This window comes from Oncorhynchus mykiss, chromosome 12, assembly GCF_013265735.2.
Source record: "Oncorhynchus mykiss isolate Arlee chromosome 12, USDA_OmykA_1.1, whole genome shotgun sequence".
NCBI classification, from domain to species: domain Eukaryota; kingdom Metazoa; phylum Chordata; class Actinopteri; order Salmoniformes; family Salmonidae; genus Oncorhynchus; species Oncorhynchus mykiss.
Window position 1 is genome coordinate 74213196 of NC_048576.1, and position 19760 is coordinate 74232955.

General features: G+C 45.1%; 1 protein-coding gene across 2 annotated transcripts in view; it reads right to left on the minus strand.

Moving 5' to 3' along the window:
- olfm2a (olfactomedin 2a) overlaps positions 1-19760 on the minus strand; it is a 98192-nt gene that overhangs the window by 25983 nt on the left and 52449 nt on the right. For both annotated transcript variants that reach the window (XM_021625227.2, XM_036938395.1), the window contains exon 2: positions 1363-1512. In XM_021625227.2, the coding sequence (XP_021480902.1) occupies positions 1363-1512 (150 nt within the window). The remainder of the gene's footprint in view (positions 1-1362; positions 1513-19760) is intronic.

Genomic DNA, 19760 nt, shown 5'->3' on the forward strand with positions numbered 1-19760 from the left:
ATGGTGTGTAGAGAGATGGTGTAGTGAGTGTATGAGTGTGGAGAGCTGGTGTAGAGAGTGTATGAGTGTAGAGAGATGGTGTAGTGAGTGTATGAGTGTAGAGATATGGTGTAGTGAGTGTATGAGTGTAGAGAGATGGCGTAGAGAGTGTATGAGTGTAGAAAGATGGTGTGTAGAGTGTATGAGTGTAGAGAGATGGTGTGTAGAGTGTATGAGTGTAGAGAGATGGTGTAGTGAGTGTATGAGTGTAGAGAGATGGTGTAGAGAGTGTATGAGTGTAGAGAGATGGTGTAGTGAGTGTATGAGTGTAGAGAGATGGTGTAGAGAGTGTATGAGTGTAGAGAGATGGTGTAGTGAGTGTATGAGTGTAGAGAGATGGTGTAGTGAGTGTATGAGTGTAGAGAGATGGTGTAGTGAGTGTATGAGTGTAGAGAGATGGTGTAGTGAGTGTATGAGTGTAGAGAGATGATGTAGAGAGTGTATGAGTGTAGAGAGCTGGTGTAGTGAGTGTATGTGTGTAGAGAGATGGTGTAGTGAGTGTATGTGTGTAGAGAGATGGTGTGGTGAGTGTATGTGTGTAGAGAGATGGTGTAGTGAGTGTATGTGTGTAGAGAGATGGTGTAGTGAGTGTATGTGTGTAGAGAGATGGTGTAGTGAGTGTATGTGTGTAGAGAGATGGTGTAGTGAGTGTATGAGTGTGGAGAGATGGTGTAGTGAGTGTATGAGTGTGGAGAGATGGTGTAGAGAGTGTATGAGTGTGGAGAGATGGTGTAGTGAGTGTAGAGAGATGGTGTAGAGAGTGTATGTGTGTGGAGAGATGGTGTAGAGAGTGTAGAGAGATGGTGTAGAGAGTGTGGAGAGACGGTGTGTTTGACTGTTTATTTAAACTGACATTGTGTGTGAACAGTTTGAGTGCAGCTGCAGCAGTCGGCTGGCTGCTCCATTTACTGATCTGGTTCATATTCTTTTTCCTCACTGCTTTTTCTTGACTTTGTTTTTCAGCCTAATGGATCCAATTGGAACAACACTACAAGGTGAAGGCTCAATGAATCCAATCTTCATGGGTACCTTTTTTTCTAAAGCTACTACAATCGTTTTGACTAACAAACTAAGTATTCTGACACACAATGTTTGCATGCATGACTGATCAAATCTCAGTGGGATAGAGTGAGTGTGACTGTCAAAGTGTGACTGTCATAGTGGGACTGTCATAATGTGACTGTTCATCGCTAAGAGTCTAATTGGTTTACTACAGAAGGAGCCAGGGTGTGGATTAGTTTCTATGCCTGTGTTGCGTGTGTGTGATTGTACCAGACGTGGGTAACAAAATGTGTGAGTGTGTGAGTTGTTGACGGCTGTTACCTTCTCCATGAGCTGACGGAGCTGCCGACTGCGTGGGTCTCGGTTACACATGTTCTGGGCCGGGGCCACCACTGTACAGATACACTTCCCATCTGCATCCTGAGCTGAACTGTAGATCTGCCAGCCCTCCTCTGGGCTAGGATAGATAGCCTGCACGGAGACACAGAGAGGGTGGTGAGTAAGTGATAGAAAGACAGAGGGGGAGAGCGAGAGGGGGAGAGAAGGAGAATGGAATAGAGAGAGATGCCGTAAAGAAAAGTAAGAAGGGGAAAGAAAGGCGAGGATGTAGAGAGAACAAAATAAGGCGTGGGGGTGGGGGGGGGCTTACAAAGTAGAGAAAGGGAAGGATGGATCAAAGGACTGTGTGAGAGGAGAGCTTCTAATAAGTTTGGACACAGAGAGGAAATGGAGCTGTATTGGGATCGATAGCGCTGCTCTTTACCAGAGCACCATGGGAGGGGCTGAAAGGATGGATGTCTCTCTTAATAATCCAATCAGGGGAAGTAGTGTACACACACTCAAGCATTGACATACTGTACAGAAACACACACGCAAACATGGCTTTAGTACAACACACACGCATATGGACACAAACCCCCTCACAGAATACAAAGTAAATTGTAATGAGAGAGAGAAGAGCAATACAATTAAGGACACAAGCCAATCGAAAGTGGAGAGAAAGACGATCAGATTAGAATGGTTTGGGGGACAGACAGGAGGACTGTGTTTGGAGTATAAAGTAGCAGCCACCCTGGGAGCCAATGTGTGTTTTTTTTTTTCTCAGAGGCAATCTCTCTCTCTCTCTCTCTCTCTCTCTCTCTCTCTCTCTCTCTCTCTCTCTCTCTCTCTCTCTCTCTCTCTCTCTCTCTCTCTCTCTCTCTCTCTCTCTCTCTCTCTCTCTCTCTCTCTCTCTCTCTCTCTCTCTCTCTCTCTCTCTCTCTCTCTCTCTCTCTCTCTCTCTCTCTCTCTCTCTCTCTCTCTCTCTCTCTCTCTCTCTCTCTCTCTCTCTCTCTCTCTCTCTCTCTCTCTCTCTCTCTCTCTCTCTCTCTCTCTCTCTCTCTCTCTCTCTCTCTCTCTCTCTCTCTCTCTCTCTCTCTCTCTCTCTCTCTCTCTCTCTCTCTCTCTCTCTCTCTCTCTCTCTCTCTCTCTCTCTCTCTCTCTCTCTCTCTCTCTCTCTCTCTCTCTCTCTCTCTCTCTCTCTCTCTCTCTCTCTCTCTCTCTCTCTCTCTCTCTCTCTCTCTCTCTCTCTCTCTCTCTCTCTCTCTCTCTCTGAATTGTAATGCATGCTGCCAAAGCTCACCACTAATACATGTGGTAAACATTAAACAAGATACAGTACATTAACTCTAAATGATGACAGAAACATGATGGCAAACGGCATCAAGCAACATGACTTCTGATAAGTATTGTTACACATTCATTTTTCAAGGTGCTTTGGGTGTCAATGTTATTCAAATAGGCAGTCATGTCTTTCTGTCACAGTGGCCTGTCTAGCCAGTTATTGTGAGAAATATTCCTGTCTGTACTCTTTATTATTCCACCTTTACATCATCAAGTTGCACAGAGTTTCCTGCAGCTCAAACTCTCTATTCTGTAGTCTGAGGCTAATCTCTCTCTCTCTCCGTCTCTCTCCCCCTCTCTTTTCCCTTCCCTTCTCTCTGTCGGCGGCCTAAATGAGAAGTGGGGTGGAGTATGTGTGTGTCTGATCAGTCTGAGACACAGAGAGGAGAACGGATGGGATGTTGGGCGATTAGGCCTGTCTCGCAGTCGCCGTTCCAATTCCTCCCAAAGGTGTTTGATGGGGTTGAGGTCAGGGCTCTATGCAGGCAAGTCAAGTTTCTCCACACTGATCTCGACAAATAATTTCTGTATGGAGCTCGCTTTGAGCACAGCGGAAACAGGAAAGAGCCTTCCCAAACTGCTGCCACAAAGTTGAAAGCACAGAATGGTCTAGAATGTCATTGTATGCTGTAGCGTTAATATTTCCCTTCACCGGAACTGAGGGGCCTAGACCAAACCATGAAAAACAGTCAAAGACCAGTATTCCTCCTCCACCAAACTTTACAGTTGGCACTTGTGTATGTCTGCCAGATGGTGAAGCGTGATTCATCACTCCAGAGAACGCGTTTCCACTGCTCCAGAGTCCAGTGACGGCAAGTTTGGAACTCAGTAGTGAGTGTTGAAACCGAGGACAGACGATTTTTACCCGCTTCAGCACTTGGCGGTCCCTTTCTGTGAGCTTGTGTGGCCTACCACTTCGCAGCTAAGCCATTGTTGATCCTAGATGTTTCAACTTCACAATAACAGCACTTGACCGGGGCAGCTATAGCAGGGTAGAAATTTGACGAACTGACTTGTTGGAAAGGTGGAATCCAATGACGGTGCCACGTTGAAAGTCACTGAGCTCTTCAGTAAGGCCATTCTACTGCCAATGTTTGAATATGGAGATTGCATGGCTGTGTGTTCGATTTCATACACCTGTCAGCAACGAGTGTGGCTGAAATAGCCGAATCCACTAATTTGAAGGGGTGTCCACATACTGACTACACCGGCCACTAGAGTGCATCCTCCATCATGCGCATGTTGATTTTGTCCATCCACATCTTACAAAATCATGTTTCTTTACTCCGACTATTAACACTAGAAAAGCTGGGCATCTAGCAATCCCGTTCTGAGACAATACATTCTAACATATAATAAATACATTTCATTTATGCTATTGCAAAAAATTATCACTTTTTTGTTAGTTATCTATGATTAATATCTCCTCATTCATCGTTCAAATACCCAGGTGGGGTTGGATGCTCCTGGACACCAATGAGTAGAATGGAGAGGCTGGACATTAAGTGTCTCAAATAGAGCCAAGATCTAGTTTAGCGCTTGGCTACACAGACAATACACACGTTCACGGCCCGAGTGGTGTGGCTGAAATGACTGAATAACATGCAGGTGCACATTGTTGTAATAACATATTAAAACATGTAATGACGCATTCACGGACTGTTGTTAAACACACTGATAACCCATGAATATACACTGCTCCAAACCCTTTGGGATGGGCTACAAAGACAAAGAACTCTGTCAAGAACCAATGGGATACAGACAACAGGCTGGAGAGGACTGTCTATCACCTATGAACAACCAACCAGGAGCCAGGACTACTAGAATCTACCTACGTCATTTCAATGTATAAATGTACTGCCCAAATATGTGTTACGCCCTCTTTTTCCGAAACCTCCCTAAGAGTGGACGATAAGAGCCGTGCTGCACGTTTGCCAGATATTACCATGCTAGATTAAAGTGCCTCAAATATACCGTATCCGCCTTGTCCAGAGTCTCATCTTGGTCTTGTCTCTCCTATAACTAATCATTGACAACATTCATTTTGCACCACTTGCGCACGCAACGTGGCCGGTGTGGTTTGCATGTTACTGATCCGTTCCTATTTTCAGTATTCCTCTGCCTAAATGTCAGATCAATTACAGGGCTGGGAATTTCCAGCGGAAATCGCGAAACGATATTATCACGATACTTAGGTGCCGATTCGATATATATTGTGATTCTCTCGATTCTGTATGAGTTGCAATTTGATACTGTGATTTTATTGTGTTTCGATGTTCCAAACATATTGCTCACCACATGTCTTCTGCAGAGGGACAAGAGAGAGCCAGGAGAAAACGAGTTTTGATCAGTCATGGAAATAAAAGTGCAGTAAACAAATTGGCTCCCCGTTTAAAAAGATGATAGAGAAATACTGGAGTTTGGTGCAGGTACAGCCAATTAGCGCAAAAAACTACTGCGATATTGTCAAAATAATATGTCTGAATAAATATCCCGATATGTAACTGTATCTATTTTGCCCCGTCACTAGCATTAACACTACAAAGCAAAGTTTCCCTCACTAAAAATGTATTTAAAGTAGGCCAATACTAACAAGCAAATATCTCGATATGAAACCGTGTCCATTTTTCCCCGTCACGAGTCATTAACACTACAAAGCAATATGCAAAACATTAGGCGCAGTAATATTACACGCAGCACATGATGCAGCCTACCATACATGCTCCAGCTGTATATAATCAACCTAATGATCATGGAACGAATATGCAAGACATCTGGGGCAGCAACACATGTACAACACATGCTCCACCATTGCCCTCATATCCTCTTATCGTCACATCTTCACACATACGGTGACTGTGTTCTCCAGCCAATTCACTGGTGCTGAGAAGGTTCGTGCAGAGTGAGACATCTCCTGTTCATTAATGTTTCATAACACTGACTTTTAAATGAAGAGCTTATTAAAATCAGACCCAATTTCATTACTTCTGGAAGTAATTTCCCTCATCCCCCCTAATGGCAGAGGAGGGAGCAGAGGAGAGGAGGAGGAAACTGGGGGTAGAGGTGCAGCTGCACTAATTTGTCTGGCAGCTTCCGGGGCACAGATACTGTCGATATACGTGTAGACACACACACACAGGAGATGCAGATCTATATCCATGTAAACATCAGCCCCCATAAGCAGCAGTAGTGGTGTGTAGGAGTCTGATCTAAGTGAATTGACATTTTGTTACACAACACCCACTCATTTATGTAAATATGATTGTTATTAAATTCCCTCTCCCGGGACGAGAACAGGCACATTTACAATGGTTCATCTAGCATCTGTACACACAGTACACACTCACACCATGCATGCTCCCAGCCTCTCATTAGCATTTTAACAGCAATCTCCTGAGCATCAAGGGAAAAGCTATATGCTTCAAATCCCAAGCTTGAATAGTATCTGACTGACTGAGACAGACGGACAGACAGGGAGTTGAATGGAGAACTGTGTATGTAGTACAACATGTATGTTAACATAGGCTTCATGATAAAAGAGCTCTGAATCTACTGAACATTCAGCAAGGTTTAAAGAGGCAGCAAAGCAAGTCCTGACTATAATCCTATTTTGCCACAGTCGACACAGTCACAGACAGATCCAGAAGGGTGTTTGAGGAGAGGAGGGAGGTGCTGCTGGTGTCCCAGAAATGGCTCCATTAGGAACTGCAGATGACATAGAATATGTAAAGCGGCTGATTTGGGAATGTCACAGTCAATGCTGCCATGCGAAAGCCCATTAAGGAGATGACAGTGGTAATAAAAACAGCGGGGGATGGGGGATTACAAATCAAATGGGTCTTAGTCACTAAAATGAAAATTACATTGCTCTTAAGACGTCTGACCTGCCCCCTCCACATGAATCATTTCTAGGATCTCTCCTCTCTCTCTGGGTGGCTCTATTAGACCTGGGTTCAAATAGTATTGGTTTTCTTTTGAATGCTTCAACTGTGCTTGATTAAGCTCGTCTGGCATAATGGAACCAATGGAGAAGGCCCAAAAGTGCAAATCCCTCCCATCTGGAACTCCAGACAGGCTCAATTAAATACTCAAAGTATTTGAAAGGAAACCAATACAATTTGAACCCGGGTCTGCCACACCACCACAGCACACCATTCTCACCCCACCAGCCATCCTGCCATGCTAGATTGACAGAGAGATACTTAGACAGAGAGTGAAGGAGGTAGAGAGGGACATGCGGTTAAAAAAAGGCTGACAGAGAAAATAGGAAAAGGGTCTAATTTCAGTGAGAGGGAAGCAATTTCCTCTAGCTGCTGAGCCTGTGGCTTGACTCTATCTCTGTCTCTATCTCTGCACAGTCAGAAGAGTGAGTGACACATTCAGCACCATACCTGCTGGTGTTGGGGAAGAGGAGAGGTGAGATGAGGAGAGGAGAGAAGGCTGAATTCTTTGTGGCCATCACTGAGCTTATTCATCATTGAACTTTGGTGATTGTGTTGCTTTCTAACCTCTAAACATTGTCCTAAAGAGAAACAGTTAGCAGAGTTTAGATTGAGATTGAACACTAGGAGCTGAGTAGAAAACAGACAAGTGATCGACGGTCTCGTGAATGACCAATGAGGAGATTGGTTACTTATTTGGCATTGATTACCTATGATCAATCTTTGATCACAGACTGATCAATTGAGAACTCAACAGACCTGTGGGTGATGTCACAGTGTCTCTATCAAGGTGACCCAATCTCCTGCAGTAGCACCACCCCGCCACTGGCATCTCTACCTCCTCAAAACTCGACTAAATTCAGCAAAAAAAGAAACATCCCTTTCTCAGGACCCTGTCTTTCAAAGATACTTCGTAAAAATCCAAATAACTTCACGGATCTTCATTATAGAGGTGTTGCAGGAATTTAATTCCTCTGTTAAAATTAAACACTCTGTCAATTGATAAGAATTTGTATGACCCTTATTTTATAGAAATGGACAGAGCCGGTCTTAAGGTCAAATAGCAGCCTTTATTCTCGAGAGTACTGAATAAGATACAGCTTACCACAGGTTATAAACTGAAAATGACGTCATTAGTTTCAGCACCAACCCGTGCCATCTCCGTTCCAGTACAAAGGCTCCTTCCCACATCCGTCTCACTACCAATTTAATATAATTTATGGCCGAGCCAAGGTTTTCCGGTGTAGATAAGCATTCTAGCCAGTCTGAAGATTTAGTTCATTCATTCCTACCAAGGAACAGACCGTCATTGTTCTAATCCTTGATTCATTCACACACATTATATTCAGTACTAAGATTAAGAAAGAAAATTCATACATATACAGGAACATAATAGTATTCTGATTAGTACATATACAGTAACATAATAGTATTCTGATTAGTCAGTCCTGATTGAAATGTATACATAATTAGTCATCATTGATAAAAAGTTCCTTAACAAGAGGGTTTAAACACTGTTTCCCATGCTTGTTTAATGAACCATAAACAATTAACGAACATGCACCTGTGGAACGGTCATTAAGACACTAACCGCTTACAGACGGTAGGCAATTAAGGTTACAGTTATGAAAATGTAGGACACTAAAGAGGCCTTTGTACTGTTTCTTAAAAACACCAAAAGAAAGATGCCCAGGGTCCCTGCTCATCTGTGTGAACGTGCATTAGGCATGCTGCAAGGAGGCATGAAGACTGGAGATGTTGCCAGGGCAATGAATTGCAATGTCCATACTGTGAGACGCATAAGACAGCACTACAGGGAGAAAGGACAGACAGCTGTTCGTCCTCGCAGTGGCAGACCACGTGTAACAACACCTGCACAGGATTGGTACATCCAAACATCACACCTGTGGGACAAGTACAGGATGGCAACAACACCTGCACAGGATCGGTACATCCGAACATCACACCTGCGGGACAGGTACAGGATGGCAACAACAACTGCCCGAGTTACACCAGGAATGCACAATCCCTCCATCAGTGCTCAGACTGTCCGCAATAGGCTGAGAGAGGCCGGACAGACAGCTTGTAGGCCTGTTGTAAGGCATGTCCTCACTAGACATTACCGGCAACAACGTCGCCTATGGGCACAAACCCATCGTCGCTGGACCAGACAGGACCGGCCAAAAGTGCTCTTCTCTGACAGTCGCAGTTTGGTCGGATTCGTGTTTATCATCGAAGGAATGAGCGTTACACCGAGGCCTGTACTCTGGAGCGGGATCGATTTGGAGGTGGAGGGTCCGTCATGGTCTGGGGCGGTGTGTCACAGCATGATCGGACTGAGCTTGTTGTCATTGCAGGCAATCTCAATGCAGTGCGTTACAGGGAAGACATCCTCCTCCCTCACGTGGTACCCTTCTTGCAGGCTCATCCTGACATGACCCTCCAGCATGACAATGCCACCAGCCATACTGCTCGTTCTGTGTGATTTCCTGCAAGACAGGAATGTCAGTGTTCTGCCATGGCCAGCGAAGAGCCCGGATCTCAATCCCTTTGAGCACGTCTGGGACCTGTTGGACCAGAGGGTGAGGGCTAGGGCCATTCCCACCTGAAATGTTCGGTAAATTGCAGGTGCCTTGGTGGGAGAGTAGGGTAACATCTCACAGCAAGAACTGGCACATCTGGTGCAGTCCATGAGGAGGAGATGCACTGCAGTACTTAATGCAGCTGGTGGCCACATCAGATACTGACTGTTACTTTGGATTTTGACCTCCCTTTGTTCAGGGACACATTTTTCCATTTCTGTTAGTCACATGTCTGTGAACTTGTTCAGTTTATGTCTCAGTTGTTGAATCTTGTTATGTTCATACAAATATTCACGTATGTTAAGTTTGCTGAAAATAAAAGCAGTTGACAATGAGAAGATGTTTCTTTTTTTGCTAAGTTTATATCTCAACAGCTATCCACCGCCTCACCGATCAGCCCACAGTCAGCCTCATTATCAGTCGAGCCCCAATGAGCTAACTACAGTGGAGATTAACCAATTAGGTGTTAGCGGCTGGGCTACGCTGAGCTACGCTGCGGGCTCAAGCCTGCAGGATTGACTTCCTCCAGTGTTTCATTAGGCCGACCCTGGAGCGGAGCAGAGCAGAGCTGAGCAGAGCGCTGTAAAGCCGGCATAAATTAGATTATAAATCAGCAGCTCCCCACTTTACGAGCGTGACGGGAAGTCTATTACAACTTTCATAAGAGGAAGAGAGAGATTGCGTCTGAGAGAAGGGCAAGAGGGGATAAAAAAAGGGGTCTGAGAGAGGAATTTGAAGAAGAGAGACAGCGAGTCAGAGAGGGAGATGAAGGACAGATAAAAGAAAGAATAGGGGTCTCCAAGCCTGGAGTACAGTAGTCTTCTATTTGAGGGAAAGTGAGCGGTGAGTGTGTCTCTGCAACGTGATGTAGCCTGCTTGGTGTTTCCGTCTTTAGCCGCTGCCTGCCCAGCGATGCCCACAGCCAGGCAGGAAACATCTGTCTCTATCTGCTGGGTTACAAACACTCCAGCTCCACTCCACTCTGTTATGCATAATTATGTCATGGCCAAAAGATCACCTGAACCACTCAATCATTACCGGACTGCCATGATGAGCTGCTACCACACACACACACACACACACACACACACACACACACACACACACACCTGAAATGACCAGTAGTCCCACAACCCCTGAATGCACACAGGCCAGCTGCTGGTCTTAAGTATAACTCAATGAAGAATCACACAATCACAGCAACACAGCAGCAGCAGGGCCCCTGGTCTCCCCATGCAGTCCAGAGTAAAACTGATTACCACAATCAGCACAGCATGGCTACTGGTCAATAATATGACTCATAAACTCATCGCTCTCTTCTCCTCCTCCCTCGGTCCCTCTTTAAAGGTCCCTATTGCTTCTACACTCTATCCTTATGTGCCTCTTGTGCCGATAGATCACCCTCCCTCTCTCTTTCACTTGCTCTTGCACTTGCTACCGTCATGTACTGCTCTTCTCAGTGGAAGTCTTGAAGTGCTATTAAGGCAGGTGGCTTTGCTCCTGTCTATAAAATGGTGTCGGAGTATAACTTGTCCTGCCCTTTCTTACCCTGACCAGCCTGGCACCAGGCCCTGGCACAACCATACAGTCCTGGTGAGGAACATGGTCCAACTATACATCCTGTGTTAGTGAACTATCTCCTTCTGAAATGAACACCTGCAACCATTGGCAGAGTAAGGGCAGGAAGGGAACACATTAATAAAAACAATACTCCCTTCACAGGACAGCGCAAACTGGCTCTAACCCGAATAGAAAGAGGAGTGGGAGGCCCCGGTGCACAACTGAGCAAGAGGACAAGTACATTAGAGTGTCTAGTTTTTAGAAACAGACACCTCACAAGTCCTCAACTGGCAGCTTCATTAATAACCTTTTACCACTATGGGGCGATATTAAAATTTTTGGATGAAAAACTTTCCCGTTTTAAACAAGATATTTTGTCACGAAAAGATGCTCGACTATGCATATAATTGACAGATTTGGATAGAAAACACTCTGACGTTTCCAAAACTGCAAAGATATTGTCCGTGAGTGCAACAGAACTGATGTTACAGGCGAAACCCAGATAAAAATCCAATCAGGAAGTGCCGCATTTTTTAAAACCGCCTCATGCCAATGACTCCTTATATGGCTGTGAATGAGCTACGAATGAGCTTACGTTTTCTACGTATTCCCCAAGGTGTCTACAGCATTGACGTCTTTTTACGCATTTCTGTTGAAGAATAGCCGTAAGGGACCACATTTAGCAAGTGGTCACAGGATGTCTCCCGCAGAAAATCTTGGGTAAAATACTGAGGTAGCCATTTTTCCAATCGCTTCTTATGAGAAACCAATTGCCTCGACGGATATATTATCGAATATATATGTTAAAAACACCTTGAGGATTGATTCTAAAAAACGTTTGCCATGTTTCTGTCGATATTATGGAGCTAATTTGGAAAAAAGTTTGGCGTTGTAGTGGTAGCATTTTCCGGTCGATTTCTCAGCCAAGCATGATGAACAAACGGGAGCTATTTCGCCTACAAATATAATATTTTTGGAAAAAAGGAACATTTGCTATCTAACTGGGAGTCTCCTGAGTGAAAACATCCAAAGTTCTTCAAAGGTAAATTATTTAATTTGATTGCTTTTCTTATTTCCGTGAAAATGTTGCCTGCTGCCAGCAGAGCCTACCATAGCATTATGCCATGATAAACTTACACAAATGCTTGTCTAGCGTTGGCTGTAACGCATATTTTGAAAATCTGAGATGACAGTGTGATTAACAAAAGGCTAAGCTGTGTCTCAATATATTTCATTTGTGATTTTCATGAATAGGAACATTTTCTAGGGGTATTTATGTCCGCTGCGTTATGCTAATTCGTTTGAGGCTATGATTACGCTCCCAGATCCGGGATTGCTAGTCGCAAGAATTAAATAGTACCTGCAAAACACCAGTCTCAACATCAACAGTGAAGAGGCGACTCCGGGATGCTGGAGTCACTCTGTCCAGTGTCTGTGTTCTTTTGCCCATCTTAATCTTTTATTTGTATTGTCCAGTCTGAGATATGGCTTTTTCTTTGCTACTCTGCCTAGAAGGCCAGCATCTTGGAGTCGCCTCTTCACTGTTGCCATTGAGACTAGTGTTTTGCGGGTACTATTTAATGAAGCTGCAAGACAGATCTTCCGAAGGTGGGGGAGTGGCAATCTTTACCAAAGATCACCTTCAGTGCTAGGTTGTCTACACCAAGTCTGTCCCCAAACTATTTTATTTGCTGGTTTTAAGCATTACACTTTCAAATAGCTCTTTGTTGACTGTTGTTGAGTGTTATCATCCTCCATCAGCACTGGCCTGTACCCAACCTGCCCTAAGCTGCCCATGTCCCTTAATGTTGATGATGTGGTTGTTACTGACAAGAAGCAGATGGCTGAGCTCTTTAATCACCACTTTATTAAGTCAGGATTCCTATTTGACTCAGTGATGCCTCCTTGCCTGTCCAACATTTCCTCATCTCCCACCCCTTCTAATGCGACTATCCCCGATGCTTCTCCCTCTTTTTCCCCTGCCCAGCTACAAAGTTTCTCCCTGCAGGCAGTCACTGAGTCCGAGGTGCTAAAGGAGCTCCTTAAAAAAACATCTGGGTCAGATGGCTTAAACACTTTCTTCTTTAAGGCTGCTGCCCCTATCACCGCCAAGTCTATCTCTCCTTTCTGGGAAGGTTCCCATTGCTTGGATGGCAGCCACAGTTCATCCTTTATTGAAAGGGGGAGATCAAGCTGATCCTAACTGTTATAGGCCTATATCTATTTTGCTCTGTTCATAAAAAGTGTTGGAAAAACTTGTCTATAATCAACTGACTGGCTTTCTTGCTGTCTATAGTATTCTGTCGGGTGTGCAATCTGGTTTCCGCTCAGGTTATGGATGTGTCACTGCAACCTTAAAGGTCCTAAATTATGTCACCATTACCCTTGATTCTAAGCAATGTGGTGCTGCTATTTTATTTACTTGGCCAAAGCTTTTGATACGGTAGACCATTCCATTCTTGTTGGCCGGCTAAGGTATATTGGTGTCTCTGAGGGGTCTTTGGCCTGGTTTGTTAACTACCTCTCTCAAAGAGTGCAGTGTATAAAGCCAGAAAATCTGCTGTCTCAGCCACTGCCTGTCACCAAGGGAGTACCCCAAGGCTCGATCCTAGGCCCCAAGCTCTTCTCAATTTACATCAACAACATAGCTCAGGCAGTAGAAAGCTCTCTCATCCATTTATATGCAGATGATGCAGTCTTATACTCAGCTGGCCCCTCCCCGGATTTTGTGTTAAATGCTCTACAACAAAGCTTTCTTAGTGTCCAACAAGCTTTCTCTACCCATAACCTTGTTCTGAACACCTCCAAAACAAAGGTCATGTGGTTTGGTAAGAAGAATGCCCGTCTCCCCACAGGTGTTATTACTACCTCTGTGGGATGAGGTAGTAGTAGTCACCTCATACAAGGTAGTCGGGGTAGTCACCAGTTGAGGTAGTCATCTCATACAAGTACTTGGGAGTATGACTAGACGGTACACTGTCCTTCTCTCAGCACATATCAAAGCTGCAGGCTAAAGTTATATCTAGACTTGGTTTCCTCTATCGTAATCACTCCTCTTTCACCCAAGCTGCCAAAATAACCCTGATTCAGATGACCATCCTACTTATGCTAAATTACGGAGACATAATTTATAGATCGGCAGGTCAGGGCACTAACGAGCGTCTAGATGTTCTTTACCATTCGGCCATCAGATTTGCCACCAATGCTCCTTATAGGACACATCACTGCACTCTATACCCCCCTGTAAACTGGTCATCTCTGTATACCCGTCTCAAGACAGACTGGTTGATGCTTATTTATAAAACCCTCTTAGGCCTCACTCCCCCCTATCTGAGATATCTACTGCAGCCCTCATCCTCCACATACAACACTCAGTCTGCCAGTCACATTCTGTTAAAGGTCCCTAAAGCACACATCCCTGGGTCGCTCGTCTTTTCAGTTCGCTACAGCTAGCGACTGGAACGAGCTGCAACAAACACTCAAACTGGACAGTTTTATCTCAATCTCTTCATTCAAAGACTCAATCATGGACACTCTTACTGACAGTTGTGGCTGCTTTGTGTGATGTATTGTTGTCTCTACCTTCTTGCCCTTTGTGCTGTTGTCTGTGCCAAATAATGTTTGTACCATGTTTTGTGCTGCTACCATGTTGTGTTGCTACCATGTTGTTGTTATGTTGTTTTGCTACCATGCTATGTTGTCATGTGTTGCTGCCTTGCTATGTTGTTGTCTTAGGTCTCTCTTTATGTAGTGTTGTGTTGTTTCTCTTGTCGTGATGTGTGTTTAAAAAAATTATGTTATCCCAGCCCCCGTCTTCGCAGGAGGCCTTTTGGTAGCCCGTCATTGTAAATAATAATTTGTTCTTAAATTATTTAAATAAATAAAACAATTAAATAAATACAAGTAATGATGGACTGTCATTTCTCTTTGCTTATTTGAACTGTTCTTGAAATAATATGGACTTTTACTAAATAGGGCTATCATATGTATAGCACCCATACCTTGTGACAGACAACACCTTGTGACGACCTCATGAAGCTGGTTGAGAATGAAAGGGAAGAATTTCCTCGACAAAGGAATGCCAAGAGTGTGCAAAGGTGTCATCAAAGCAAAGGTTGGCTACTTTGAAGAAGCTCTTATTTGTTTAACACTTTTTTGGTTACTTCATGATTACATATGTGTTATTTCATAGTTTTTATGTCTTCACTATTATTCTACAATGTAGAAAATAGTCAAAATAAAGAAAAAACCTGGAATGAGTAGGAGTGTCCAAACCTTTGACTGGTACTGTATATATATTTACACTGAGTGTACCAAACATTAGGATCAAGCTCTTTCCATGACATACTGTAGACTGACCAGATGCATCCAGGCAAAAGCTATCAACCTGAATTGATGTCACCTGTTAAATCCACTACAATCAGTGTAGATGAATGGGAGGAGACAGGTTAAAGAATGATTTTTAAAATCTTGAGACAATTGAGACATCGATTGTGTATGTGTGCCATTCAGAGGGTGAATTGGGCAAGACAAAAGTTTTAAGTGCCTTTGAACGTGATATGGAAGTATCTGCCAGGTGCACTGATTTGGCAAGAACTGCAACGCTGCTGGGTATTTCACGATCAACAGTTTCCCATGTGCATCAAGATTGGCCCATCACTCAAAGGACATTCAGCCAACTTGACACAATTGTGAGATGCATTGGAGTCAACAGGGGCCAGCATCCCTGTGGAACGCTTTCGACACCTTGTGGAGTCCATGCCCCGACGCATTGAGGCTGTTCTGAGGGCAAAAGGGTGTGCAACTCAATATTAGGAAGGTGTTCCTAATGTTGTGTACATTCAGTGTGTTTGCAGTCAGGATGATTGGTGAATGTGTCCAGTATAGCATCTCCACAAGTGATCTATCTATCTGATGTATATCTATATCTTCTAACTCCATGCTATATCATACCTCATAAATATTCATCATAGAGATCTAAATATTCATTCATACAGAGGATCTAAGAGCTTCAAATAACAAGAGAAGAGGTTCTACCATCAAACATAAAATAACTATGTATGAATATGGATAAAAGACCACAGAGCGACTTTAATCTGAGTTGGTCCTTTCATCTGCCGTCATAAATCAATCATGGAGTCAGATTTATTAGATTGGCCTTGGGACGTGCTAAAGTTTACAGTCATGGACACCATGCAGCCAGACTAGCGTAGAGACCCCAATCTGAGTGGCAGGCCTCTCTCTCTTTGTGTGGGACCATTGTTTGTTCCTCTGGCTCTTTTGATATTTCCCTTCTTCAGGCTTCTGCCTGGCTGGGTTATTATTAATACAAGATATCAAAGGGACAACAGCACTGTGTGGAGTGTGTGTCTAACAGACTCCCCCCCCCCCCCCCACCACACACACACTTGTTTCTTGTTTGATAGTGTAATAGAGTCCTGCCATATTGTCTTCTGTCAAGGTTGTGTCTTGCTTTATTGGATTATTCACGGTTTGGTGTTGCACTACCCAGGCTAGTCATACCCAGGCTAGCCATACCCAGGCTAGCCATACCCAGGCTAACCATACTAACCATACCCAGGCTAGTCATACCCAGGCTAGTCATACCCAGGCTAACCATACTAACCATACCCAGGCTAGTCATACCCAAGCTAGTCATACCCAGGCTAGCCAAACCCAGACTACCCATACTAACCATACCCAGGCTAGTCATACCCAGGCTAGCCATACCCAGGCTAGCCATACCCCGGCTAGCCATACCCAGGCTAGCCATACCCAGGCTAGCCATACCCAGGCTAGTCATATCCAGGCTAACCATACCCAGGCTAGCCATACCCAGTCTAGTCATACCCAGGCTAACCATACCCAGGCTAGCCATACCCAGAATGGCCATACCCAGACTAGCCATACCCAGAATGGCCATACCCAGACTAGCCATACCCAGGCTAGCCCTACCCAGGCTAGCCATACCCAGGCTAGCCATACTAACCATACCCAGGCTAGCCATACCCAGGCTAGCCATACTAACCATACCCAGGCTAGCCATACCCAGGCTAGCCATTCTAACCATACCCAGGCTAGCCATACTAACCATACCCAGGCTAGCCATACTAACCATACCCAGGCTAGCCATACTAACCATACCCAGGCTAGCCATACCCAGGCTAGCCATACTAACCATACCCAGGCTAGCCATACTAACCATACCCAGGCTAGCCATACCCAGGCTAGTCATGTTTGGACTTTTTTTTTTTACCCCCTTTTTCTCCCCAATTTCATGGTGTCCAATTGTTGTCTCATCGCTACAACTCCCGTACGGGCTTGGGAGAGACGAAGGTCGAAGGTCGAAAGTCAACCCGGAAGCCAGCCGCACCAATGTGTCGGAGGAAACACCATGCACCTGGCGACCTTGGTTAGCGTGCACTGTGCCCGGCCAGCCACAGTAGTCGCTGGTGCGCGATGAGACAAGGATATCCCTACCGGCCAAACCCTCCCTAACCCGGACGACTCTAGGCCAATTGTGCGTCGCCCCACAGACCTCCCGTCGCGGCCGGTTGCGACAGAGCCTGGGCGCGAACCCAGAGTCTCTGGTGGCACAGCCCTTAACCACTGCGTCACCCGGGAGGCCTTGTTCAGTCCTTTTGAAGAACTCACTATGGTAAACTTCTTTAGATGTTGAGTGCAGTGCCACACGCCCATGGACAAGCTTAGCTCAGCTGGTTGTTGGAAAGGGACTGAAAGCAAATGGAGCAGACTGATTGTAGCTCAGAGGAGTGTGAATGTGGGACCCTGATCATGGGGACACTAGGGTGAGGAACAGTCATACATGGCCATCGGAACACTGATCATGGGGACACTAGGGTGAGGAGCAGTCATACATGGCCATCGGGACACTGATCATGAGGACACTAGGGTGAGGAGCAGTCATACATGCCCATTGGGACACTGATCATGGGGACACTAGGGTGAGGAGCAGTCATACATGGCCATCGGGAAACTGATCATGAGGACACTAGGGTGAGGAGCAGTCATACATGGCCATCGGGACACTGATCATGGGGACACTAGGGTGAGGAGCAGTCGTACATGGCCATCGGGCCATGGCCATCCTTGCTGTCCCCAGTCCACCTGGCCGTGCTGCTGCTCCAGTGTCAACTGTTCTGCCTGCGGCTATGGAATCCTGACCTGTTCACCGGACGTGCTACCTGTCCCATACCTATTATTTCACCATGCTGGTCATTTATGAACATTTGAACATCTTGGCCATGTTCTGTTATAATCTCCACCCGGCACAGCCAGAAGAGGACTGGCCACCCCTCATAGCCTGGTTCCTCTCTAGCTTTCTTCCTAGGTTTTGGCCTTTCTAGGGAGTTTTTCCTAGCCAACGTGCTTCAACACCTGCATTGCTTGCTGTTTGGGGTTTTAGGCTGGGTTTCTGTACAGCACTTTGGGATATCAGCTGATGTACGAAGGGCTATATATTTGATTTGATTTGATCGGGACACTGATCATGAGGGCACTAGGGTGAGGAGCAGCTATACATGGCCATTGGGACACTGGCGCCACAACATCACAAGACGACCCAAAAAAGGACTAGTGGGTTTGAAACTAACCTAACAACAACGTTAGTCAAATGTTCCTCTAATGCTTCAACCCCCATGGCTTCCATAGGTTTAACCTCCAGCTCATCTGCATGGCTGATCCTTAGAACGTTTTATGTGTTTAGATTCCACCCAATCTACCATGTCTCATAGAATGTGTCATTAAGACTTTTAAAATATGAAAATGTTGTTAATGGATGCCTTCGATGTTGCTTTGAGAGTGAGGAAAAATAAGGAGCAACACTAATTGGCTCTTTGTTGAACCAGAACATGTGAAATGGTAAAAGAGAAATAGTCCTCCTCTCTGATGACTCCATCACCACAACATCAAGTCCAGATTCACCACATCAACCATGGAAGCAGAACGGATCTCAAAGCCCCTCATGAAGTAGCAGACCATGGCTCTGTTTCAATAGCCACACTACTATCAACACTACTATACCATCTACTTCAAATGATGTCATGTATTGGCCATGAATTCTAAGTGGGGTGCTAGTATGGACATTGGGACCACAGGAGGTTGGTGACACCTTAATTGGGTAGGATGGACTTGTGGTAATGGCTGGAGCGGAATAGGTGGAATGGTATCAAATAGACCAAAACACATGGTTTCCATTATTATGAGCCGTCCTCCCCTCAGCAGCCAGGTCCTGCAGTCCATGTCCACTGGAGGCGAAGTCCACTTAGACCACTCCCACCCAGGCAGGAAGTAGAACCACTCCTGTACCACTCATTCAGGGACACTATGGGAATGTCATCATTCCTAGTTCTTCAAAAGCTCTGAGAAACACACAGATCAGACACAAGCTATATTGATATTGAACTTGAAGAGAAGTACCTGTGCTTGTAGAATAGATAAATGCATCTCAGGGAATGTTTTGCTAGACCTCTCTCTACAAGGTCAACACCTTCATAGAGCTCAGCCTCAACCGTGAAAACATCAACAATGTTTCCTCCAGTGAGCCGTTGAGACAGTTATTACAGCTGGGTGCCTCAGTGCAATAAAGTGGTATTTGTTGGTGCAGCAGGCTTTTATGATAAGACTGGACTGATTGAGGATAGGGCTCTGTGATAGAGGATAGATTGGGAAGATAGAGTCATAATTCTCTGAACAGATGGACCCAGCTCCTGAGACCATAGGGAGAATTGACCAATAAATACACACCTGTAAGTGTGCGCACACACACACACACACACACACACACACACACTAAGGAAGGCAGGCAATGAGGCAGGCATGCGGCATGCACGCACACAAACACACGGACAGAGCTGGACACACACAGTTGGACAGTGCAGGACACACACATTTCATCAGGGAGCAGATGCCATGAAAATAGACCCAGGAAAGAACCAAAGGCTATCACTCGCTA